At 35.9% G+C, this 26,440-nt stretch overlaps 1 protein-coding gene across 1 annotated transcript; it reads right to left on the reverse strand.

Annotated features, from left to right (window-relative positions):
- Positions 1-12,512: 12,512 nt before the first annotated feature.
- Positions 12,513-13,160, reverse strand: LOC140522506 (glyceraldehyde-3-phosphate dehydrogenase-like). Its single transcript, XM_072637930.1, has one exon. It carries the CDS (start codon positions 13,158-13,160, stop codon positions 12,513-12,515), a length of 648 nt encoding a protein of 215 aa, XP_072494031.1.
- Positions 13,161-26,440: the final 13,280 nt, after the last annotated feature.

Genomic DNA, 26,440 nt, shown 5'->3' on the forward strand with positions numbered 1-26,440 from the left:
GAAGCCCCTTAGGGTTTCTGGCCAAAAGAAAAACTACTTTTTATATTCACTTTAACTTATCAGGGCTAAATATGTTTAATACATAGTTAAATAACTGTTAAGTTGCACTTGGTTAGGGACCTATTGAAACAATCAGTGAGAGGCAGAGTGAATTGAGTTTAGAGCATGGTCTTTGAGAGAAATCTAGCCAGTAAATTATAAAATATCTAGGCAGGTTTCAACCTTTAAAATTTATCTTCTTTTGGCAGAGTACCCTCAGGTAAAGGCAAGATACCCAATGTGGAGAGAAGAGGAGGGGAGGAGAGGAGTGGAGAGAAGAGGAGATGAAAGGAGAGGAGAGGAGTTAAGTTGCCCGCCTACAACTGGTCATGTTTCCTATGCCCCTACTAACATATAAATTCCATGAAGACAGAGACCATGTCTAAACATCTAAACATCCTATCTTGCTTAGCCTATGGCATCTTATTTTGCATACCAAGGAACTTAATCTATGTTTGCATAATTAAATTCCACTGAATTAAATTTATAATGACTTTCACATGTTTTATCTCATATGTTTATTATAATAACTGTATGAGATGAATACCATAGGCATAAATGAGGAGAAAGGTACAGAATTTAAGTGTTTTGTCCAAGATGAATGAGTTTTAAAGTCAGGATACATATCAAATTCTTATGATTTAAAATCTTCTAGTAGTAGCAGTAAGAGGAAGAGAAAAAGAATTAGTATTGGTATTATATTTTAATATCTAAAATCTTAAGCTTATTTAGATTATGAATCATGAATAAGCTCATTAAGAATATATAACCATACCTTATTTTAAAAACTGAAATCATTATTGCTCCTTAACTTTGGTGGTATTATGGAAAAACCTATAAACTAAGAATCAGGGGAATAAGTTCTCATTGTTTAGGGGAAAGAGTGAATGACAAGTTCTAGAGTTTTTCACTGTCTAAACATTCAGCCTTAGGTATAACACTTCATGTCTCAGGAATTCAATATATTCATCTATAAATTTGTTAGTTAGACAAATTAATCTCTAAATTCCTATCTAACTCTAAAATTCAATTCTCACCCTGATGTTCTTACTAATTCACTCTATGAGCTAGGATAAACCAAAGAACTTTTCAAATTTCCAATTTAATCAAATGTTCGTTCACAGGGTTTGGACCTAAAAGGGATATTAAACAACTTTTTGTCTAATCCTCTCATTTTACTGAAGACAAATGTCGAGACTCACCAATAAAATGACTTGCCTAGGATCAGAAAGGTAATAAGTGACAGAGGCAGCATTAGGCTAGTAACATCTGCCCTACTTTCCTAAGATTGGGATGAAGATTTTTATAAGATTAGATTTGTAAATTCCCTTTGAAAAAGAAAAATACTTTCCTTTAAAGACTAAGTTCTCATTGTTGTGGTGGTAGTGATGGCGGTTGGAGTCGAGCTTGTGGTTGGTGCTGTGGGAGTGGGAACAAGTCACTGGAAATCTCTCATTAATTTTGAGATTTTAATGGATTTCAGTAGAGAATCACAGATTCTGTATTTCTCTGACTATTGAGTCCATGGTGAAGGGACCATAGAGGTCATGTGGCCCAACTCACTATTGACTAAGAATCATTTCTAAATCATTCTCATCACTTATACATAAATATTGATGGGATTCTCCTTAAGATTCAGAATTTCATATAATAACAGTCTGCTGTATAACAGGATTCTCATCTCACATCATGTGTTAGTTCTGGCACCTATACCACCTTTTTAAAGGATACCCCTACACTATTTGCATAATTTAGGGGCAACTAGGTGGCATAGAAGTAAAGCACCAGACCTAGAGTCAGGAATACCAGAATTTATATTCAACCTCAGGGCACTAACTAGCTGTGTGACCTTATTCAAGTCACTTAACTCTGTTTGCCTCAGTTTCTTCATTTATAAAGTGACCTGGAGAACAAAATGGCAAATGACTTCATTATCATTGTGAAGAAAATCCTGAAGGAGGTCACAAAGAGTGAGATGTGAATGAAACAACTGACCACCACCACCTCCAACAAAATACACTGACCAGGATTTCATCCCCTTTATAAGTGAATGATTCAAAATGTTAAAAACTCTTTGGAATTGGAAAAAAACAAAACAAAACCTAAACTCTGCCCCTCTGCTTCTGATGTTGGTGAATGGGTTCTAGGGTTCTATTCAAAGATTCAATCAAAATAGATATGGTCCCTGAACTTGGCCCCCTTCTCTCTTTAGGGGCTGATCACTTAAGTATGGATAAGAGGGATATGCTTCACATTAATCTGGTAGCTCATATTAGCCTTCACAATTTGAGAACATGGTATCTGCTGTGCAGCTGAACTGTCTTTTATATATTGTCTGTTTTTCCTAGTTGGAGTTTAAGCTTCTTGTGAGTAGACTACCTGACTTCCTCTATTTGTATCTCCAGTACTCAGAACTTAATAAACACTTTTTCATTTATTCCAATTTTTCATTGAAGAGGCACAATCAGAAAGTGCCAGTTTTGTGTTATCTCTTCCTTCATGCAACAATTTCCTCATTTTTGTTCCCAAGGACAAGAAAATTGGATGCAGTTAACTAAATTCAACTCAACCAAGCAATCCTTTACAATTAACTGCTTCTTCAGTCATTTGAGCTTCTGCTCTTAGCATATGAAATCAGGGCTAACAACATGAAACATTGCCACAATTCTGCTCCTCTATATGCCCATGGCCCCCAAGCTGGCAGGGCATATTTTCTTCTAAAATAATTATCATAATGTTCCAGTGATGGCATGAATGTATGAATTTTGAGAATTCCAACTTATTTTTGATTTATTATGCATGCCTATCCTTTGAAATTTACATAGCTAATTTCTAAAACTCAGAAGAAATGCTTCAGTAACCTGTTTCTTGTCAACCATTACCCTAATATTAATCATGAATTGTTTGTGAAGTCCAGTGGATTCACAATGTTATCTGAGTACTTTTCTTTAAAGTAATAGTGGAGGGATGGAGCCAAGATGGTGGAGTAGAAACAAGAACCTGCTAAAGCTCTTCCCCAAACCCCTCAAAAAACCTGTAAAAATGATTCTAACCAAACTTTAGACTTGCAGAAGCCATAAAGTGACAGACTGAAGCAAATCTCCAGCATAAGACAATCTGGAAATTTGACAGGAAGGGTTTATCACACCATGCTGGGAGCAGAGCACAGTTCAGTGTGGGCTGTACTAGCAGAGCAGGCCTCAGGGGACTGAATCACTGATGGCAGCTGCACTTTCCAGATTTCTGAGCCTACAAACACCAGGGAGCTTTGAAGGTTAGAGGAAAGGGTCTCTCATCTGGCTCAGAGGGGAGCATGGTCCGGCCCTAGCCCTGGCCCTGGTTCCAAAGTAGCAACAGTCATCACTGAAGCAAAGGCTGCTTCTGGAGCCCTTCACTTAACAAAGAGGTAAAAAGTCAAGAAATTGATTGGGAGAATGAGCAAATGTGGGGAAAAGAAACAGACTATAGATTCTTACTTTCTCAGTGAAGAGGTATTTTGTTATATCATTGAAGACGAAGTTTAAAACATACAACCAGAAGACAACAAAGCCAAAGTTCCTGCATCCAAAGACTTCAAGAAAAATAAGAATTGGTCTCAGACTATGGAAGAGCTCAAAAAGGATTTTGAAAATGAAGTAAGAGAAGTAGAGAAAAAATGGGAAAAAAAATGAGAGTGCTGGAAAGAAAATCATGAAAAATGAGTCAACAGGTTGTTAAAGGAAACCCCCCAAAATGCTGAAGAAAATAACAGCTTTAAAATTAGACTAACTCAAATGGCAAAAGAGGTCCAAAAAGTCAATGAGGTGACTGCCTTAAATAGCAGAATGGACCAAATGGGGGGGGGGGGGGTGAAGGTTCAAAAACCCACTGATGAAAATAATTCCTTCAAAATTAGAATGGAGCAAATGGAAGCTAATGACTTAATGAGTAATCAAGAAATTATAAAAGAAAACCAAAGGAATGAAAAAAATAGAAGATAATATAAGTGGAAAAAGAACTGATCTGGAAAATGGATCCAGGGAGAGATAATTTAAAAATTATTGGACTACCTGAAAACCATGATCAAAAAAAGAACCTAGAGATCATCTTTTATGAAGTTATCAAGGAAAACTGCCCTAATATTTTAGAACCAGAGAGTAAAATAGAAATGGAAAGAGATACCAAAAGGAAAACTCCTAGGAATATTATAACTAAATTTCAGAGATCCAAGGTCAAGGAGAAAAATATTGCATAAAGGAAGGAAGGGAGAGAGAGAGAGAGAGAGAGAGAGAGAGAGAGAGAGAGAGAGAGAGAAAGAAAGAAAGAAAGAAGGAAAGAAGGAAGAAAGAAAGAAAGAAAGAAAGAAAGAAAGAAAGAAAGAAAGAAAGAAAGAAAGAAAGAAAGAAAGAAAGAAAGGAAGGAAGGAAGAGAGAGAGAGAAGGAAAGAAAGAAAGAAAGAAAGAAAGAAAGAAAGAAAGAAAGAAAGAAAGAAAGAAAGAAAGAAAGAAAGAAAAGAAAGAAAGAAAGAAAGAAAGAAAGGAAGGAAGGAAGGAAGAGAGAGAGAGAAGGAAAGAAAGAAAGAAAGAAAGAAAGAAAGAAAGAAAGAAAGAAAGAAAGAAAGAAAGAAAGAAAGAAAGAAAGAAAGAAAGGAAGGAAGGAAGGAAGGAAGGAAGGAAGGAAGGAAGAGAGAGAGAGAAGGAAAGAAAGAAGGAAAGAGAAAGAAAGAAAGAAAGAAAGAAAGAAAGAAAGAAAGAAAGAAAGAAAGAAAGAAAGAAAGAAAGAAAGAAAGAAAGAAAGGAAGGAAGGAAGGAAGGAAGGAAGGAAGGAAGAGAGAGAGAGAAGGAAAGAAAGAAAGAAAGAAAGAAAGAAAGAAAGAAAGAAAGAAAGAAAGAAAGAAAGAAAGAAAGAAAGAAAGAAAGAAAGAAAAAGAAAGAAAGAAAAAGAAAGGAAGGAAGGAAGAAAAAGAATTTTGTGAGAATACAATCAAGATAACACAAGATCTAGCAGTTTCTACACTAGAGGACTGGAGGGCTTGGAATATGGTATTCCAGAGGACAAAGAAGATGAATATAAACAAGAATTACCTACCCATTCATGTCATAGATTCATTGACAAATTAAAGTGTTGAAATGATTATGGGAAAGCCACTTAAGCTTTTTGGACCTTAGTTTCCTCATTTGTAGAGTAGATACTTGTGTTTTTCTTCAGTCATTTCAGTAGTTCCTAACTCATTGTGACCTCATTTGGGGTTATCTTGTCAAAGATACTGGAGTAGTTTGCTATTTCCTCCACTACCTCATTTTACAGATGAGGAACTGAGGCAAATAGGATAAAGTCACTTACCGAAAGTTACACAGCTCAGCACTGTCTGAGGCCAAAGTGGAACTCGTCTGCCTGACTCCAGGTGCAGCACTCTATCCACTGCACTATCTAGCTGTCCCCAAAAGTGATTATTACATATATTTGCTATCAACCTCTCAGGATGAGAAGAACCCCTGACAAAGTGATATGTAAATATGATTTATGTATTCATGACTACTGAAAAGTAATAGATTGTTCCTTCTCAGTTACGTCAATTCCATAAGTTCTTATTTGAGGCTCTTTTTGTTTGTAGAGATACCACAGGGTGGTACAAGAAAAAAAGTCAATGTTCTTGGAGTCAGAAGATTTGAGTTCAGTTGTCACCATTAAAGTCATTTAACCTCTACTTCTTTGTTTCTTCATTTTTTAAGATGGTGGTAATAATTCTTATATGACCTACTTCACAGGATTGTTGTGAAGAAAATGCTTTGTAAACTTTAATTTTCTTCATTATTGTTTTACATTGCAATTTTCTATATTATTGTTTACTCGTGACATATCATTTGTATGTAAATCCAAGGTTGGAGCTCTTGTCCCTACCAACATTTTTAAAAAATAGACAGAAGGAAGATAGACACAAACAGTTGTTCAGAGAATAAAGCTTCCCCTAGAAAGAATAAGTTTCTTCAGTCAAAAATCATGGAATTTGTACATAATTATAACTAAACTAAAAAAACCCATTAATGTACATATTGATGCCAAATTTGGAATCAGTCAGGCAGTTCCATTCTTGACACAAGCTGTATGATCTTAGGCCACAAAAATTAAGTATTGTCTCTTTCTCTTTCTCTTTCTCTCTCTCTCTCTCTCTCTCTCTCTCTCTCTCTCTCTCTCTCTCTCTCTCTCTCTCTCTTTCTCTCTCTCTCTCTCTCTGTATATTTATATATATATATATTTGTAATATAAATCTTTTTTTACTTCACTTTCATTTTTAATATCTTCTTTTAATTCATATCTGTCTTAATATAGAATAAATAAGAAAGTAAAAAAGAAATCAGTTCAGCAAAACCAACCAACACATCAATTGAGTCTCAGAGTACATGTAGTATCTGACAACCAAAGTCCCCAGTCTCCACAAAGAAAAGAAGATGCATTTCCCTATTCTTTTCCACAGTTAGGCTCATGGAACTAATATTTTAAGAAACTGTGTCAGAATAGAGGGAGATGGTAGGTTTTAAATATTGAAATCAACCAAAACCATCACTGGTTGTATTTTTGCCTCTCAGCTAAAACCTCAACATAAAAACATAGATAGTTCTGTAAATAAATGGATTTTCCAGCATCATATTTCACTTGAAAGAGCAGTTTAGACATGGGCATAGGTGAGCAACATCAGAGTAGAATAGTAAAACTAAAAGTAATTCAGGAGATCATCTGGCTTAGCTTTCTACCTCAATGCCATTTAGTACCTATGCCCTCCAAAGCAGATGGCTCTCCTATTTTTAAATGATTTCCAAGAACAGAGATTATACAATCACTATAAAAAGCTTTTTCATCATTTAATTTTTCTAATAGTTAAAAATTGTTCATTTTGGTTTGACCACTGTAAAAATGGAAATGAATTGTCATCCCTGTCCTACCAATCCTTGATGAAGTTAAATTCAAGTCATTTTTCAACTATGCCTTTCCCTTGTAATCATAATTTTTTTCAGCCTTCTCAAATTTCTCTTAATGTCTTGTCTTTGCAGAGTCCAAATATGAACTGATTCTCTCTCTCTCTCTCTCTCTCTCTCTCTCTCTCTCTCTCTCTCTCTCTCTCTCTCTCTCTCTCTCTCTTCCATGTCCACATTGATAAATTTACAAATATGGTTATGGATAATGTGAATAAATGTTGCTAGAATCTAATTCACTCCTTTCCAAATTGGACTGTGGTTCTCACTTGAAGAGAAGCAAGGAAAGAGCCATGGCTGAACACTCTTTCCTTCCAAAATCTTTAAGGTTGCAAGCTGGAAATTAGGGCTATGTTGAAGAACTGTCTTCCAGGGTCTATTTGTAGATTTCAAAGTCTAAGAGATATGCAGACTGAGAACATTCCAGGGAAAAGTGTTCTCAGTCCACATATCTCTCTCAAGTACTGTCTTGGAACCACATTTGTTGCTCCTTCAAGTAACTTTAGCACCAACCCTATACTTTTTAAATATAAAGGTTGATATTATATCCATGTTTTTGAATCATGTCTTTGTCCACAAACATGGCACCACACAAAACATCCCATGTTGAGTTGGAAGCCCAGTTGCTTAAACCATAAAATATCTACAGATTAATTGCCACTTAAAGATTAGGGTTGGTCCTGCAATTTCATTGATATAGAGGAATACTTGATGAAGAAACTCCTCTACCAAAGCACTTTGGCAACTTTTCTATAACTTTTTGTTTTAAAGATTTGCCAAGGGATTGGGGAAGCAACTTTCCCAGGGACATACAGTCAGTAAGTGTAGCATCCAATGAGTGTTTTCTTCTTCAAAATAATTAATTGTACAATTACATGCTTACTCTGAGACAGATGTCATTATTGGTGTTTTTGCCACCTTATTCAGAATTAGCACATTGTTTAATGTATTCTCAGAAGAGTATTTTTTTCACTGCAAGTAGATTCTGAGGGGCAGAGTCAAGATGGTGGAGTAAAGACAGGGTGAGCTGCCCTCTAGAACCCTCCAAATACCAATAAATAATAACTCTAAATAAATTCTAGAATAACAGAACCCACAAAAAGACAGAGTGAAACAATTTTCCAGTTCAAGACAACTTACAAGGTCGACAGGAAAGTCTGTTGCATCAGGGTAAGAGAGGAGCACAGTCCAACTTAGACTGGGCCGGTGCAAACCAGGAACAGGCGTTGGGGGCATCTGAAACAGTGGTTGCAGTGGTGATTTCCTGACCTGTCAGCACACAGATGGTAAGGAGGTAGGACAACTGGTCAGAAGGAGGTTGACAAGGGTCCTTTTGCTGGCACTAGGGACAGGACTCTGTTGCATTTCTTATACTTAGATCTGGGTCACAATCCTGAGTCTAACATGGAGCATGAACACATCAGAGCTTATGGCTACAGGGAAGTGGGGACCCTGATCACAGTTTCAAGGTGGAAAAGGGTATTTGTGCATAGAATGTTGTACAGTACAGGAGAGTAGTAAACATGCCTCTCCCTGTATCATACCATCTTGGAAAAACCAAAAACTTACAGTTTCCCATAATTTCCTCAGAAAATAAATGCACAAAAAAACCTGATGCCCTCCTTCACAGCAGAAGCAGAGCCCCACTTTAGTATAAACTTAAAAGTCAAGAAATAAGCTAGAAAAATGAGTAAACAGTAGAAAAAGATCCTGGCTATAGAAAGTCATTATGGTCACAGGAAAGATCAAAACACAAACTCAGAAGAAGACAACAAAGTCAAAATTCCTACATCCAAAGCCTCCAAGCAAAATGTTAATTGACCCTAGACCATGTAAGAGCTCCAAAAGTATTTTTAAAATAAAGTAAGAGAGAGAGATGAAAAAGCTGGGAAGAGAAATGAGTGATGAAAGAAAATCAAGAAAAAAGAAGAATCAACAACTTTGTAAAAGAGTCACACAAAAGAAAATAGTGATGAAAACAATCTTAAAAAACAGGCCTCCAAAATAGCCCAAATGACAAGAAAGGCACAAAAGTCCAATTAAGATAAGAATGTCTTGAAAAGTAGAGTTGGCCACCTGAAAAAAAAAATATTCAAAAATTCATTGAAGATAAGAACTCCTTTAAAAGCACAATTGGTCAAAAGGAAAAAGAGGTGTAAAATTCCACTAAAGAAAAGAACTACCTGAAGAAAATAGATCCTTAAAAGTAGAATTGTTCTGGTGGAAGTTAATGACTTTATGAGACATCAAGAAACATCAAACAAAATCAAAAGAATGAAAAAATGGTAGAAAATATGAAATATCTCATTACAAAAAACAAACAAAAAAAACCTGACCTGGAAAATTTATCCAGGAGGGATAATTTAAAATTATTTGACTATATAAAGCCATGATAAAAAAAGAACCTAGATACAATATTTCAAGAAATTGTCAAGAAAAACTGCACTGATAGTCTAGAACCAGAGGGGAAAATAGAACTTAAAAGAGTCCACCTCTCACCTCCTGAAAGAGATACCCAAATGAAAACTCCCAGGAATATTCTAGCCAAATTCCCAAGCTCCAAGATCATAGAGACAATATGGTAAACAGTCAAAAACTAACAATTCAGATACCATGGAGCCACAATCAGGATAATGCAAGATTTAGCAGCTTCTATATTAAAGGATCAGAGGGCTTGGAATAGGATATTTCAGAGGACAAAAGAGCTAGGATTAGAACCAAGAATCACCTACCCAGCAAAACTCAGTATAATCCTTCAGGGGGAAAAATGAACATTCAATGAAACACACAACATTCAATCATTCCTGATGAAAAGACCAGAGCTGAATAGAAAATATGACTTTCAAATAAAAAATTCAAAAGAAGTATAAAAAGGTAAGCAGGAAAGAGTGATCATAAGGGACTCAGATTGAGCTGTTTACATTCTTACATGGAAAAATGATACTTGTAACTTCTGTAAATTTAAGGAGTAGTGAAACTACGCATGCCCTTTGACCAAATAATACCACTATTAGGGGGACAGCTAGGTGGTGCAGTGGATACAGCACCAGTGCAGGAATCAGGAGGACCTGAGTTCAAATCTCACCTCAGTCACTTGACACTCACTAGCTGTGTGACATTAGGCAAGTCACTTACCCTCAACTGCCTCATCCTGGGTCATCTCCAGTCATCCTGATGAATATCTGGTCACTGGATTCAGCTGGCTCTGGAGGAGAAGTGAGGCTGGTGACCTGCACAGCCCTCTCTCACCTAAAACAAAGTCAAGTGCAAGTCATGTCATTATTTCTCTGATGGCATGGTCTTCTTCGGGCAACAAAGGATGAACACACCACTATTAGGTCTGTATCCCAAAGAGATAAGAAAAAATAAAAAGGAGAAAGACCTATGAATACAAAAATATTTATAGCAGCCCTTTAAGTGGTGGCAAATAATTGAAAATTGAGATGTCCATCAATTAGGGAATGGCTGAACAAGTTGTTGTATGTGATTTGTATATGATTATGATAGAATAATATTGTGCTTTAAAAAACAATGACCAGAATGATCTCAGAAAAACCTGAAAAGACTTACATGGACTGATACAAAGTGAAATAAGTAGAACTAGGAGAAAATTGTACACAGCAGCAACAATATTGTATGATGATCTGCTATGAGTAACTGAGCTATTATCAGCAATACATTGATCCGAGACAATTCTGAAGAACTTGTAATGAAAAGTACTGTTAAACTCCAAACAAAGAACTGATAGAATCTGAATTCAGGTCAAAGATACTTCTACTTTACTTTCTTTTTTTTCTTTTTGGTTTTTGTTTTCTCTCACAGCATGATTTACATGGAAATGTGCTTTGCATGATTACATATGTACAACCTATGTCAAATTGATTTCCTTATCAATGAGGGGGGAGGGAGGAAGAAATTTTGGAACTCGACATAAGAATGTTAAAATTGTTTTTGCATGTAATTGAGAAAAATAAAATCCCTAGTCAAGTCAAAAAGAAAGAAAGGAAGTAGATTCAATTTTTATAAGCAGTTAAAAACAATGTGGACACAAATTTGATTAATAAAGAGAATGACCAAGATGAATTACATCATTATTAATTCCAAGTAATGTATAGTACAGGGTAATTTAATTTGATTTTTTCATGAGACATCTAATATGGCTTTTAAGAAGATTCCAAAAAGGAGTTCTAGATTTTTTGGAGTAACATCAGTATTATGAGAATAATATAGATATATTTCCCTTATGTTAAGCAACTTAAAGAACAAAAGTCATCTAGATATGAATTCTTTCTTCCTTTTCATTTTTTCTTTTCTTTTTCTTTAGTTTCTCTCTCTCTCTCTCTCTCTCTCTCTCTCTCTCTCTCTCTCTCTCTCTCTCTCTCTCTCTCTCTCTCTGTTGTGTGTGTGTATGTGTGTGTGTCTGTCTGAACATGCTATTCATGGGCCCAATCCCAGTGCTGATTAGCATGGGAGGTTTCACCTACTTCAATTCCAGCCAAGGTTAGTTTGATCTTTCTTAGAATACCTTTTATCCCCCTTTTATCTGAAAGCTCACTATATTAATGTTGAAGAGGATTGTAGACATAGACCGCCTTACCTAGCTCACACATGCAAATTCTTGATAAACTCTGTGCTCTGTAACGTCATTTATTATACCTTACCCATGCTTAGTCAACATCAGTAGTTAGTATAAAACTTTGTATGCAGTATATCTTTTATTAATGTTTGTGGAATTCTGATTTACTAGGTATGCTAAAAACAACACTCCTCCAAAAATAAAATTTTATCACTTTAGTTGGTTATCTCCTATTTCATTAAAGGTTCAAAAAAATTCAGATATGGATCTTGGAGATTGTATTGTCCTATACCTTCATTTTATTTATGAAAAGACAAGTCAAGAGAGGTTGAGTGATTTTTCAAGGTCATTTTTTTAATCAGAAGTCATAACCAGAACCCACATTGCTGGACACTATTCCACTAATTCATAATGCTCCCCTCAATACCTTTCTTTTTTTTTTGCACTGAATGTGGTGACTTTATTGATGATACACATTAGAGAACTCTATGCTTCTTAACCCTACTACAGGGGTGCTTTGGAACAAGGATGTGAATGGGACATGGCATCCCCAGTATAGGAACATGGGTTAGGAATGTAGGCTCCCCAGTGATGGATCTCCTTTTTGGCTGGGGTTAAGGGTCCATGGCTTTCCACTTTATTCCTTGGAGGTCATGTAGACTATGAGGTCTACTACACGGTTGCTATAATCATACACATTATCATATCAAGAAATGAGCTTGACAAAATGGCCATTGAGGGCAAGCATCAAAGGAAGAAGAGTGAGTGTTGCTGGTAAAGTCACAGGATAAAACCTGGCCCTCTGTGTAGCCCAAGAAGCCCTACAAGGGTCCCTCTGATGCCTGCTTCACCACTTTCTTGATGTCATCACATTTGGCAGGTTTCTCCACAACAGATAATTGTGAGTAAGAACTCAGAAGGCCATGCCAATGAGCTTTCCATTCAGCTCAGGTATGACCTTGCCTACAGCAAGCACCAGTGGATGTAGGAATGATGTTTTGTGCAACAACATATCCATCAAGCCACAGTTTACCAGAGGGGGCATCTACCATCATCTGGGTAGCAGTAATGACATGGACTGTAGTCATGAGTGCTTCCACACTGTTAAAGTTGTTATGAACAACCTTGGCCAAGGGGGCCAAGCAGTTGGTATTACAGGAAGCATTACTGACAATCTTAAGGAAACTATCATATTTCTCATGGTTCATTCCCATCACGATCATTGGGGCATCAGCAGAAGGGGCAGAGATAATGACCCTGTTGGCTCCACCCTTCAAGTAAGCCCCAGCCTTTTCCATGGTGGTAAAGCCTCCAGTGGACTTTACAACATACTCAGCTTCAGCATCTCCCCATTTGATATTGGTGGGATCCTGCTCTTGGAAGATGGTAATAGCTTTTCCTTTGATCAACAGCTTTCCATTCTCAGCCTTGACATTGCCCTTGAATTTGTCATGGATGGAGTCATATTGAAATATATAAACCATGTAGTTGAAGAGGTCATTGATGGGGACAATGTCTATTCTACCTGAAGATAATGCAGCCCTGATCACCAGGTATCCAATACAGTCAAATCTGTTGACTCTGACTTTCACCATCTTGTTTCAGGGATGTGACTGAAGCAGCAGAACCTGGCACTGAACTTGATAGAAAAGCCAAAAGCCCCTCAATGCCTTTCTGCCCAGAAACTTAGACATTTCATCCTATAAGCATTACTTGGCTTTTTTCATTCCCTTGATTACATACCTAGATTTCCAATTGTTCCAAATCCAATTAACTTTGTTCATCCTTAAAAGTCAACATGCTTCCTCAACTTTCCCGTTCAGCTTTCCCTTCTGTTTCAACCTTTGGCCAGATCTAGTTCTTCTCAGAGTAGTCTTGCAATCAGTTCTGCAAAGTTATATCCTCTAAGCAATCTGATAACTAAATAACAAGCCATGATTCACAAGAAGCAATGATGAATCATTCTACCCACCTCCTGACACAGAGGTGATGAACTGGGGAGGGGAGACAATGCCATGCAAGACATATTTTTTTTTAATGTAGGAATTTGTTTTCTTGAGGCATATTTGTCATAAGGGTTTGATTTCCTTTATTTCAGTAGGTGGTTGGGGGGAATGTATCAAAAGGAGAGAAAAGAAATGAGGCAACCAAGAATATATAGATCAAGTTCTACATGTATGTGTGTAGAATATTCAGTTAGTCTAAGCTTTCCTATAAATAGGCAATGATTACAGCAGGGGTAGGGAACCTGCAGCCTCAAGGCCACACGTGGCCCTCTTTGTCCTCAAGTAAAGCCCTTCAACTGAATCTAGCCTTCACAAAACAAATCCCTTTATTAAAAGTTTTTTTTTTTTCTGTAAAGCTTTGACTTAGTCAAAAGACTACACCCAAGGTCCTAGAAGGCCTCAGGGTCTAGGTTTTAGCCACAGCAGTAGTTTGACATTTCCCTGACATTATTATAGATGTAGAGTTGGAACGAACTTCAGAGGTTTTCTAAATAAGTCAGTTTATTTTCAGACAATAAAACCGGGATGCAGAAAGGATAAGGAACTTGCTAACAAAAGTAATAAATGATAGAATTGTAATTTCAACTTTTGAACCTTTAGTGCTTCCCAGGGAGACATGTGTTGTTCTGTGATTGTGGTTTGTTTTTCATTATCAAAGAGAACCATGACACTAGGAAGATGGTGCCATGACTTACATGTAAATTGGATTTCAGTGATGGAAGGCTGTATAAAGTCACCAGCCTCACTTTCTCCTCCTGAGCCATCTGTGTCCAGTGGCCAGATACAGATCAGGACACCTGAAGATGGCCCAGGAAGCAATGTAAGACCTTGGCCCTTTTAAGTTAAGATCTTGCAGAGTGCTTACTTTGATTGAGGTAATGCCCATTTGGTAATTAGGAATATTTAAAAGGTGAACCAAACAGCTGGCCCTAATAAATAAACAAATATATCTATTAATATAATGTGTGTATGTGTATATGTATGCACATATGTATATACATGTGTGTATGTGTATCTCAAACTGGGAAGGGAAGTCCCTGAAGGTTTCTGACCAAAAGAGAAACAATTGTTTTTTATATTCACACTGAACCTTCAGGACGCAAATGATAACCATTAAGTTGTCCTTGAATTGGGACCTATTGTTGGCCAATAGATGAGAGTCATAGTGAATTGGGTCTAAGGCATGGTCTTTAAGAGAAAAAAAATCTGATCAGGAAACTCCAAGATATCTAGATAGGTTTCAGCCTTCAAAATTTACCTTCCTTTGGGCAAAACCCCTCAGATAAGGGCATGATACCCCTTTTGGAGTGAGGAGAGGAGTGGAAAAGGAAAGGAAAAGAGCAGGAGCTCAGTTGCCCAACTGAAACAGGGCATTTGGGTCCCCAGTAAGACAGCCTGGACTACTCACAGGTTTTGTTTTTTTCTTCATTCTCAAAGAGGACTATGGCATCAGGAAGATAATGACATGACTTGTAAATCAGTTGGATTTAAGTGAGAGAGGACTTCGCAAAGTCACCAGCCTCACTTTCTCTTTCAGAGCCATCTGGGTCCAATGGCCCCATATAGATCAGGACATTTGGAGATGGCCCTTCTAACACTGCCCTAACACATTCTTTTTAAATTTTATTTTTAGCTTATAAAATAGCACAAACATTTCCATAACAGTAAAAAATGATTACACCTGAAATTGCACATCTATTATATACAACTTACTATTCTTTTTAATTTACAATAAAGTTATCATGTAACTTTCTCTTTTTTCCCTTCCCTTCTCCCCAGCCCTAGAGATGGGTCCCATTATACTTACACACACACACACACACACACACACACACACACACACACACACACACACACACACACAAACATAAAACCATTCTATACATGCTTCTATTTATCAGTTCTTTCTCTGGATACAGATAGCAACTTCTTTCATAGGTCCTTTGCAGTTAATTTGAGAATTCATAATAGTCAAAATGACTTAGTCATTCAATGTTGTTTTTAAAACAATATTGCTGTTACTGTATACTACATTCTCTTGGTTCTGCCAGACATGTTTTAAAGAGATTGTTTCATGAAATTTTCTGTCTAGATCTAAAGCAGGAATCTGAAATATTTTCATGAGGAATTTATCGTAATATTTCTAGTGAATAATAAAACCTATCATTTCTTCCAAGAGAAGGTGATGAAGTGAATAAGATTCCAGGGTTTAAATTTAATGATGAGAATGATGGCAACCCAATATTTAGAAAAAAATCTGCACTGGGTTAGTTAATAATTAAGATACATGTCTTTTAAAAAAAAATATTCATTTAACTACTTGGCAGACCCAATCCTTTGGGAGTAGACTGAACAGTAAATAGAAAGTGCTGACCTACTTTTCAAAAAGATCTAAACCTTAACCTGACAAGCTCCAGTTGTTGGATGCCTTCACTACAGAGCACACCATTGTAACCACAGTTTGGTTAGTTGGTGGTGATATTTTAAGGCTCATGATACTTATAGATTTTGATATATGCAGGGCCAATGCCATTTTGATAAGAAAGTATGGAATCTCTTGAAATCTAGAGATTATAAAGATATTTAATAAAATTTATTGTATCTGAAACCCTAATTTAGAAATTTCATGAGTCTTCCACATTTTTCATAAGGTGTCAGCATTATTCCTAATTTCACATGTTCTTCTTTTACACTTAGCTTGCAACTCTAATGAGTGTATTGTAGCCAAGTATCAATTTTTAAGAATAAATCAGAATAAAATGGAAGGTTGTTGGAAACAAGAAGGCTGCTGCCATGTAGTTGAGGGAAGTGAAATTAGTACTTTGGTTGTCATGCAGAGCCAGCAAGATTAGGGAAGCTCAGCTGGAGGCTTGAGCAGCCACAACACAGTATGCAGATTTGTGTCTGGTTTCCCAGCTGTGGTACAGAGGAAGGGGGTAGATTTGCAGAAGGTATCTAGTTGAATAAGAGGAACATATAGTACTGGGTGCCTCTGGAAGGGTAAAGAGTGTTCAGAAGTGTCAGTCATTTAATTTTCTCTTTCAAAGCATCCATGATTTCCTAATCTAGCAGAATTTTAAAAAATGTTTTTATAAAGATTTGACACCAAACTTTAAAAGAATAAAATAGATTAAATCTTTTCCCAGTGTGACTGATTACCAAGGGATAGTTCATAGGGTTGATTAGACAACCAATGAGATGCCTCCCAACTCTTAAATGTGTGAGTTTGTGTATGTGCTATACACATATGATTTGAAGATACATTGGGGATCACACAGAAAACAAAAGAAGTTCTTCATTTTGCCACATAGAACTTTAACTCTGCATCTAAAAAGAAAAAGAAAGTCACCAACCAGTTGTTGAATTTTGCTTTAATTTATTACATTGTACTTGAATTTTGCTCTATTTGTTCCTATGACTTAAACTGAGTCTTTAAAAGTCTCTGTATATCCCTTACATAGTGAATGAAAATAGGAGATGGTCCAATACAATAATAATGCCTTGACTACCTAGCTTAAGCCAACTCCCAAATGGTGAAGTTCTTAAGCTGTCAATAAATTAAGTAATACGCAAATCTATTAAGTATTTCTTAAGTTCTAGGCACCTTTTGAACGTAACACCTGAACAAAGGTTATTGGTATGGTACTCTCCTTATTGGTAGAGATGAATGTCTACGTAGGTGGAGGTCATGGCAGAGTTTACAAGAATTTCCATCATGTATGGCCAGAGTCTTTTCCTTCAGCAACCTAAAATAAGCCCAGACTCTTCCACCTTCCCTCCAGATGCTGGATGCCAGAAGCACTGGAAAGGGCATGAAACTTGAAGGGTCCCAAAGATTGAGGATGGAAGAAGGTTGGAGCTCTCCTGGCCTTCCTCAACTCTGCCCTCACACAGGGCAGAGCATTCCTATCTACCAATAAAGAGAGATTCTTCTACCAATGGTCTTTGGGACAGGAGTTACATTAATTTCTGTGAATATAAAATGAAAGAATCCCTGTCCTTTAAGTTTAAATTCTAAGGGTAAGCCAATATTTATGTAAATATATGCCAGATAAATAAAGGTCACTTTAGCTGAGAGAGCAGTATCATTAGAGAATGGAAGGATCAAGAAGTGCTTGTCATATGTCGAAAGTGGCACTTGAGCTTTGCTCTTTTTTTTCTAAACCAAGGTTTCCAAGAAGGTAACTCCTGTCCCAAAGACCATTCATTCCAAGTACGGGATGTAGTCAATAAAATGATGAAAAATGAGAAATTAAAATGGGAAATGAAGTGTCACCTGAGGAAAACAGCAAGACCAGTATGGTTGCATCCCTGAGTATGTGGAGGAGAGTAATGAAGAAGAAGACTAGAAGGCAGGAAGTGGCCATGTTGTGAAGAACTTTAAATCCCAGATACAAAAGATTGCATTTTATCCTTATTACTAGGGAGCCACTGCCATTATTAAGTAGCACTAGAGGTGCTTTATTGATTTTTTTCTTTAATTCAATTGAGACAAATGAAATAGAAATGAAAATCTAGTTTACAAGCCTATATGCACAAACACACACACACACACAGAGAAAGACAGACAGACAGACAGAGAGACAGAGAGACAGAGAGACAGAGACAGGGACAGAGACAGAGAAGACAGACAGAGAAACGGAGAGACAGAAAGATGTAGATACATGGACAAAAATCCCTCTAACCAACCATAGTAATATGTCATCCATTAGTTTCCAGTGGTGACTAAAGTTCCTTTAAGAACAGAATTATGATTTTTACTTCCAGCCTTAACTAACTTACTCCTTGGGGATATATAGAGTACTTTATCTTCAATGTACTAAAAAAATAACCCTACTTAAGGATACCCTCTGTTAATATAAGGCTTAACAATGTACATTTTTCTATGGTAATAAGTCTCAGGTCATATCCACTGAAATATTTCTCACATTCTACTTGGTGAGGTAGCACTGTAGAATAAAGATTAAAACAACAACTGTTATTTGTCATCCCTTGATGATGTATTTGCCTTGCGTAGAATCTTTGTTTAACTAATCCTGCTAGGACTCGTACATTTTCATCGTCATATTCAGATGTAGTTTATACAACTTTTTATTCATTTTGTATATGGAAATTGGGGTGACTTGGCTTAGAAATTTTGACTCAATCCCAGTTTTATCTATTCTTTGTGTATTATGCTTCATATATATTACTTGTATACTTCTGGGCTTGATGCCTGCCACACTAAAAACCATAAAATAATACATCTGATACTGAGTTATGTGGATCTCAGAACTGAAGAATTTTATTTTCCTAATCATAAGCCAGCTTTATAGTGTTGAATGATGCCAGTAGTTTATTAGAATTGACTGTAAAGAATATATGGAAAATAGGCACTGAAAAACCCCAAGAAATGTGCTATGCAAAAAAAGCCATTGCTCTGAAATGTTTTTTTATATTGCAAAATGGAATTTCTCTAGCTATATATAGGAAGAAAAAATTTTGAATTCTGTTCTTTTATATGTTGTTTTTCTTTTCTCTCCCCCCACTCAAGTCTAATATCATTTGGATGAAATTATATATGTATCTCCACATACATACATATTAATTATTATCCAGGGGTTCCGGATCTGGAGATCATGAGTAGCTTGCTCAGTTCATAGCTTTGGGAAGACTTTCTGATATTTAATGCACAAATGTCTACCAGCTAAGTGACTCGTTTACACATACACACACACACACACACACAACCTTTGTGGAGACCATTACTCAGCAAGACAATCTTTTGCTATGTGTTTCTTTTAAGTAAATAATGTTCAAAAATAGAGAATTTACAAGTGGTGAAGAGAAAAGTATCAAGAGCAAAATGGCATTGACAAATGCCATCACCATTGAAGTTTAAGACAGTGTACACAAATAAATCCAGATACAAATTGATCAGATACTTCTAAATATGTGTGTTAAAGATTTTCCAATTATGTTAATTTTAGATAAGCTTCAACCACAAAACATTAATTCTGCCAAAAATTATCAGATATTCAGAAATTTAATTGTCAGGTTTTTTTTTTAAACTTTTCCATTTAATGGGAGTGTTTAGAATGGATTATTTTGAACTATTGAGAGCAGAACTAGAAAGAGTAAAGTATCAAGGAGCATTGGTCCCCAAATTTCTCTTCCCATTCCTGAGCAAAAGCATCTGTATAAAATAGACAGATTTGATATACCACTATAAGACCTTATGCATCATTAGCCATATGACTCTCACAGGTCAAGGTCTCTTGGTAAGTTATAGACTCACTGAAAATAAATATCCCTTCCTCTGACAATAGAAAGTCCCCCAAAACTTCATTACACCAGTACAAGATCAGTTCATTTATAACTGTCCCCTTTCTTAAGTAATAGACTAGGAGTTAGTTGTCATTCTTAACTTCCCTCCCCTGTGCTTCCATATACATACTCCAAGGATTCACTCTTCAAAGGACATATGGTTGCCTTCAAACCAGAAAGGACCTGGAATATCATTAGATGCTAGTCTTGATTTCAGCAGTATTTCCACCATTGTACTTCGTTTGAAGCTCACTTCTTCACTTTTGCAACTCCTACAATTTGATGCTGCATAAAAATTCTTTTTAAGGCATGTTGTCCAGGTGATGATGGTTTCTTGCTCCTTACTCAGTAGTCTCCCTTAATAAGGGCACACCTTCAATATTGTTCCTGCTCCCCTCTTATATTCTAAAATCTAAACATGAATACACATCATAAAAGTTATGTATGGATAACAAATTAATGGTGGCAATCACTTACTTCTTACAGATTTCTTATTCAGTACAATATAAGAAGTAGTCTTCATTGTATAAGCCCAAACCATTCAATTCGATTATACATGTCACCTGGATTTATATGTAAGACTTTTCTCAATTCACTTCACCCATACATCATAGCTAAATGAGTAGTTGTAATTATATCTCTTTAGTTTTATATGTGTACACACATACATATATACATACACATACATACATATATACATACATATATGATACACATATACACATGTATTGTGTGTATATGTATATATATATATATATATTGTATATATGTATATACACAGAGATGTGTGTGTAAACACACACACACACACACACATATAAAAAAAAAACTAACAAAAACAAACAGACTAACATTTTCTACTTCTTAACTTCCAGGATCAGTATGATATCATCGTCCCATAGCTTGACTTTTATCCCTGGTATTAAATTGTTACTCTATCTTAATTCCATTCAACAAATTAATCATTTTAAGAAAAATTAAACATCTCCTACATGGAAGGCATAATACTGGGCACTGAGATTACAAGGTCCAAAAAAAGCAATCTAACAAACAGAAAACCACCTAACTCCACAAAAGTTTATATCCCACTGCAATGTTTCATGAATTTCTTTCTATCAACACCACAAACAATCTTTTGGAAATTTCTCTTCCCTATTATACCTAACCCTTTCATATCTTATATTTTCCTTCAGGCTGATTAGTCATTAATTTAATGGCTTTTCTACATGTCATAAACATGTATATCTATATTTTTAATTCAGGAAGGTGATTATCACTATTCCTAAAAATTAATGGTGTCCAAATCCACCCATTTGGCTTATCGGGAGTTAGCTTGATTTAACATCTGCTGAGTATAATTAAAAGCTTCATTATTCTCCCCTCAAATAGCTTGAACCTCTATAGACTTGGTAATATTCTAACATCTATTATATTTGTGTACATCCTTGCTGCTATGTGCTGAACTCCTTTAAAATGACAACATTTGCATTTTTCAACAAAAAATTGAAAAGTTTCAATGACAAAACACTTCTCACACAAATAAAGTCAGGTCTAAGTAAATGGAAAAACATCAGTTGCTCATGAGTAGGCCAAGTCAATATAATACAAATGACAGTTCTACCTAAATTAATTTGCTTATTCAATGCCATACCAATCAAACTACAGATAATTATTCTGTAGAGCTAGAAAAATAATATCAGAATTCATCTGGAAAAACAAAAGGTCTGGAATATCAAGGGAACTAATGAAAAAAATGCTAGAGAAGGTGGCCTGGCTCTACCACATCTCAAATTGTATTATAAAGCAGCAATTATCAAAAGCACTTGGTACTGGCTAAGAAGCAGAAGGGTAGACCAGTGGAAAAAACTCAAGACACAGTAATCAATGAATATAGCAATCTACTGTTTGATAAGCCCAAGGACCCCAGTTTCTGGGATAAGAATTCACTACTCGACAAAAATTGCTGGGAAAACTGAATAACAGTATGGTGGAAAGTAGGCATAGATCAATGGCTGACACTATACACAAGAATAAGATCCAAATGAGTACATGATCTAGGTATGAAGACTGATACTATAAACAAATTAGTGGAGTAAGGAATAGTGTATTTATCAGATTTATGGACAAGTGAAGAATTTTTGACTAAACAAGAGACAGAAAACATTATAAAGTGCAAAATGGGTAATTTTGATTACATTAAATTGAGAAGATTTTGCACAAACAAACCCAATGCAACCAAGATCAGGAGGGAAGCAGAAAACTGGGAAAGAATTTTTGCAACTAGCGTCTGTGATAAAAGCCTCATTTCTAAAATATATGGAGAACTGAGTCAAATGTACAAGAATACAAGTCATTTCCCAATTGATAAATGGTCAAAGAATATGAACAGGCAGTTTTCAGAGGAAGAAATCGAAACTATCTATAGTCATATGAAAAAAATGCTCTAAATCACTATTGATTAGAGAGATACAAATCAAAACAAACTCTGAGGTACCACATCACATTTATCAGACTGGCTAACATGACAAAACAAGATGATGATAAATGTTGGAGAAGATGTGGGAGAGTTAGAACACTAATTCATTGTTGGTGGAACTGTGAGCTGATCCAGTCATTTTGGAGAGCAATTGGGAACTATGCCCAAAGGGCTACAAAAATGTGCATACCTTTTGACCCAGCAATACTTCTTCTAGGACTGTATCCCCAAGAGATCATAAAAATGGGAAAGGGTCCCATATGCACAAAAATATTTATAGCAGCCCTCTTTGTGGTGGCCAAAAACTGAAAATCAAGGGGATGCCCATCAATTGGAGAATAGCTGGATAAACTCTGAAATATGAATGTAAAGGAATACTATCGCACTATAAGAGATGATGAACAGGAAGACTTCAGAGAGACCTGGAAAGACATATATGGACTGATGCTGAGTGAAAGTAGCAGAACCAGGAGAACTTTATACACATCAACAACCACAGTGTGCGAGGATTTTTTTTCTAGTAGACTTAGAACTTCATTGCAGTGCAAGGACTTAAAATATTCCCAATGATCTCTCAAGGCAAAATGCCTTCCACATCCAGAGAAAGAACTATGGAATTTGATCACAGGATGTAGCACATCATTTTCTTTTGTGTTAATTTTTGGTTTGTTTTATGATTTCTCCCATTCATTTTAATTCTTCTATGCAACATGACTAAGGTGAAAATGTACTTAATTGGAATATATGTGTAGAAACTATATAAAATTGTATGCCGACTTGGGGAGAGAGAGGGAAGGTGGCAAGGAGGAGGAGTGAGGGGGAAAAAACCTAAGTTATATGGAAGTGATTGTTGAACATTGAAAACAAGTAAAATAATGTTAAAAATTTGAAAAGTTAGTTCTTCTAGTGCATTGTTCTGACCATGTCATTGTTTTGTTCAAGATTCAAGATTCTTCAATAACTCCCTATTGTCTTGAAGATATGTGTGTTTGTGTGTGTGTGTGTGTGTGTGTGTGTATGTCTGAACATTTATAGTCTTCCACAAGGTGGCTGCATTTTCTCTTTCTCAGGTTATTTCACAGTGTACCCCTTCATGATTACTCTGTGTTCCTGTTACACTTGACTGCAAATCATTCTTAGCTCTGATCCTGCTCTTTGCTCCTGTGTATTCATGCAGACAATTCCCCATTCCTGGAACTAAAAGTCCCTACAGGTCTTTATTTATTGATAAACTTTTCTTCCCTCAAGGCTTATTTCAAGGACCACTTCTCATTAAACCGTCTCTGATTTATTCCTATAAATGTTATTACTTTTCTCCTCATACTCCCTCTAAATTTTTCTTTAAAAATTTCCTTTATTCTTAACACTTTTCACCTTGTATATCATTCATATATTGTATTTTCTTACGTCTCCCCACATTATAAGATCATAGATTTAAAGGATTTTGAAGTAGAAGGGACCTTAGGAACCATCTAGTTCAATTTCCTTATTTTATGGTTGAGGAGAGTTCCAGAAGGGTAAAATTATTTACCTAAAGTCACAATGGCAAATATAGGTTTCAAGTAAACTCCAAGAGATTAGGCCCTATGTCATAACAATTTTTGTATCCCTAGACTTAGCAAAGTGTTTTGCACATAGTAGGTGCTTAATCACTATTAAATGAATGATATTTACAGACATCTGTGGTGAATGCAGGTGACTATATACTGCATTTTATTATTGATGTGTCTTGTAAGAAATAAGTGTTGACACTCCTATAATGAAAATGCTGCTACTGCAAATCTGTCAGTTTGATGGTACCCTAGAGCTGCCTTGTAGGATTTCATTACCTATTACGGTAAATAACATTTCTGCTGTGAAAATGTGAAAAATGAGTTTCAGTGGACCAGTTATCTTCTTCCAGTTTGCAATCAGTATATTAAAGAAAGATCCTACACAGGAGATAAGATTTATCCCATGCAGTATGATACTGCCAGGCAAGCTATGCATGAAAAAATAAAACACAGCTTAGTAGGAAAAAGACAAATTCCAACCTTAAAAGATGAGCTCAATTGTTTATCTAACTGACTTGACTAATCATGAAAATTAATGTTTATCATGAATAATATATTTAATTAGAGTAGCACTGCAAAATCTGAAATCTGAAATATTTCTTTTACTGTTAATTCTCAAGTATAAATCATATATTTAAAGGTCAAATTTTAGACAACACTAAATCCTATTATGTTTCTTAATATTCTGCTTGTGTATATATCAGTGTAAAGCATTTTGGGTACTAAAATAGATTTATTCCAATACAAAATAACTTTAAATATTTTCAAGTGAGGAGTTAATTTATATAGGAAATCCTGAATAGTTAGGGGCATGATTCCCAAGATACACAAAATTAAAGTAATTTTAACAAACTGTCCTTTGTCCTCAGGGTATAGAAATTCCAAAGATGCCTAAATGTAAAGTAATTCATAAGTACTTGTAATGAGTAGGGGAAAATAAAACAGAAACAGCTCTGAGGAGATTAGGAAGTTGTCCTTTTCTAATTTCCCCTTTCCTTCCATTAAATTTTTCTGTCATTGATAATGGCCTCATATAGATTGACATTAACAACTAAATAGTCAGGCATTGTGTTAAGCATGAGGATATAAAAAAATCACACAAAAGATACCCTCTATTCTAAAGGAGCTCAAGGTCTGAGGTGGGAGACAATATGCAAACAGTTATGTGCAAACAGAAGTACCTATGGATAAAATGGTAATTACTGACAGGGTGAAAATACTGAAATTAAGGGGAAAGGATCCCTATAGAAGGTGAGATGTTAGCAGGGACTTGAAGGAAGTCAGAGAAGTCAAACCATGGTGATGAAGAGAGAGAGAGAGAGAGAGAGTGTGTGTGTGTGTGTGTGTGTGTGTGTGTGTGTGTGTGTGTGTGTGTGTGTGTGTGAGCATTATAGGTATGGAGGACAGTCAGTGAAAATGCTTGGACCTGGGAGACTGAGGACATTATGACTGAATTGCAGAATATGATGGAGGATCAGATAGAAGAAGAATGTAAAGGGAGAAGGGGGAAGTTGTGAAGGAATTCGAATGCCAAACAGAATTTTATATTTAATCCTGGAGGTGACAGGGAACCGCTGGAATTTTTGAGCGGTGGTGGGAATGGTAGATGATATTGTGGGTCTTGTCCTTCAGAAAGGTCACTGTAACAGTTGAGTGGAGGACGGACTGAAGAAGGAAGAGACTTGTAGCAGGGGAACCAACTAGCAGGCTATTGCAATAATCCAGGAGTGAGGTAATGAGGGTCTTCAGGAAGATGGTATCAGTAGTAGAAGGAAAAGGGAGGCAAATTCAAGAGAAGATATGAAGGACTTGGCAATAAATGTAAATGATAAATAGGCTTGGTACTTTCAGTATTTGCTTTCAAAAGTAAAAGATCTCTAAATAGAATAAAATTATATTTTAATATGCCCTCACAGTCATTGTTTATAAAAAAGAATAAAAACAAAGAAAGGAAAAAAAGGATCTCAACAATACTAACCAGTCATCAAAAGATTTTGACAATATATGTAATCCTCCAAATATGTAATCCCACACTTCTCCAAAGAAGACATTAAAATGCATCTTTTTTCTTCTGAGTCATGTTTGATCAGAATAATTTTACATTATTCAGTTTATTTTGTTGTTTTTCCATTTGTAATGTTTTAGTCCTATATTTTGTCTTCTTGGTTCTGCCTACTCCATGGTGCATCAGTTCACAACTTCTCAATATTCTTCATAATCTTTATTTCTTATGGTGTTCAAATGGTCCATTATATTTTTATGCCAGTAAGACAGATAGTAGAGAATAAAGAGAAATTATTGTTACAAAAATTCAGATTAACAGATAAAATCAAAAAGGAGAGAATGATCAGCAATGCCCCAAAGGTAGCAGATAGGTACAAAGGGATGAAGACTGAGAACATATCATCAGATTTGACAGTGGAGAGACAGTTCACAACTTTGGAGAATGCAATTTAAGATAAGTGAGGAGGTCAGGAACTAGATTGCAAAGGGTTGAGGAATGATGGAAGAAATGGAAGTAATAAGGATAGACT

Source organism: Notamacropus eugenii, chromosome 1, assembly GCF_028372415.1.
Source record: "Notamacropus eugenii isolate mMacEug1 chromosome 1, mMacEug1.pri_v2, whole genome shotgun sequence".
NCBI classification, from domain to species: domain Eukaryota; kingdom Metazoa; phylum Chordata; class Mammalia; order Diprotodontia; family Macropodidae; genus Notamacropus; species Notamacropus eugenii.

What these genes read in the sequence shown, in the direction of transcription:
- LOC140522506 (XM_072637930.1), bottom strand. Translation starts at nt 13,160, where the DNA reads ATGGTGAAAGTCAGAGTCAACAGATTTGACTGTATTGGATACCTGGTG.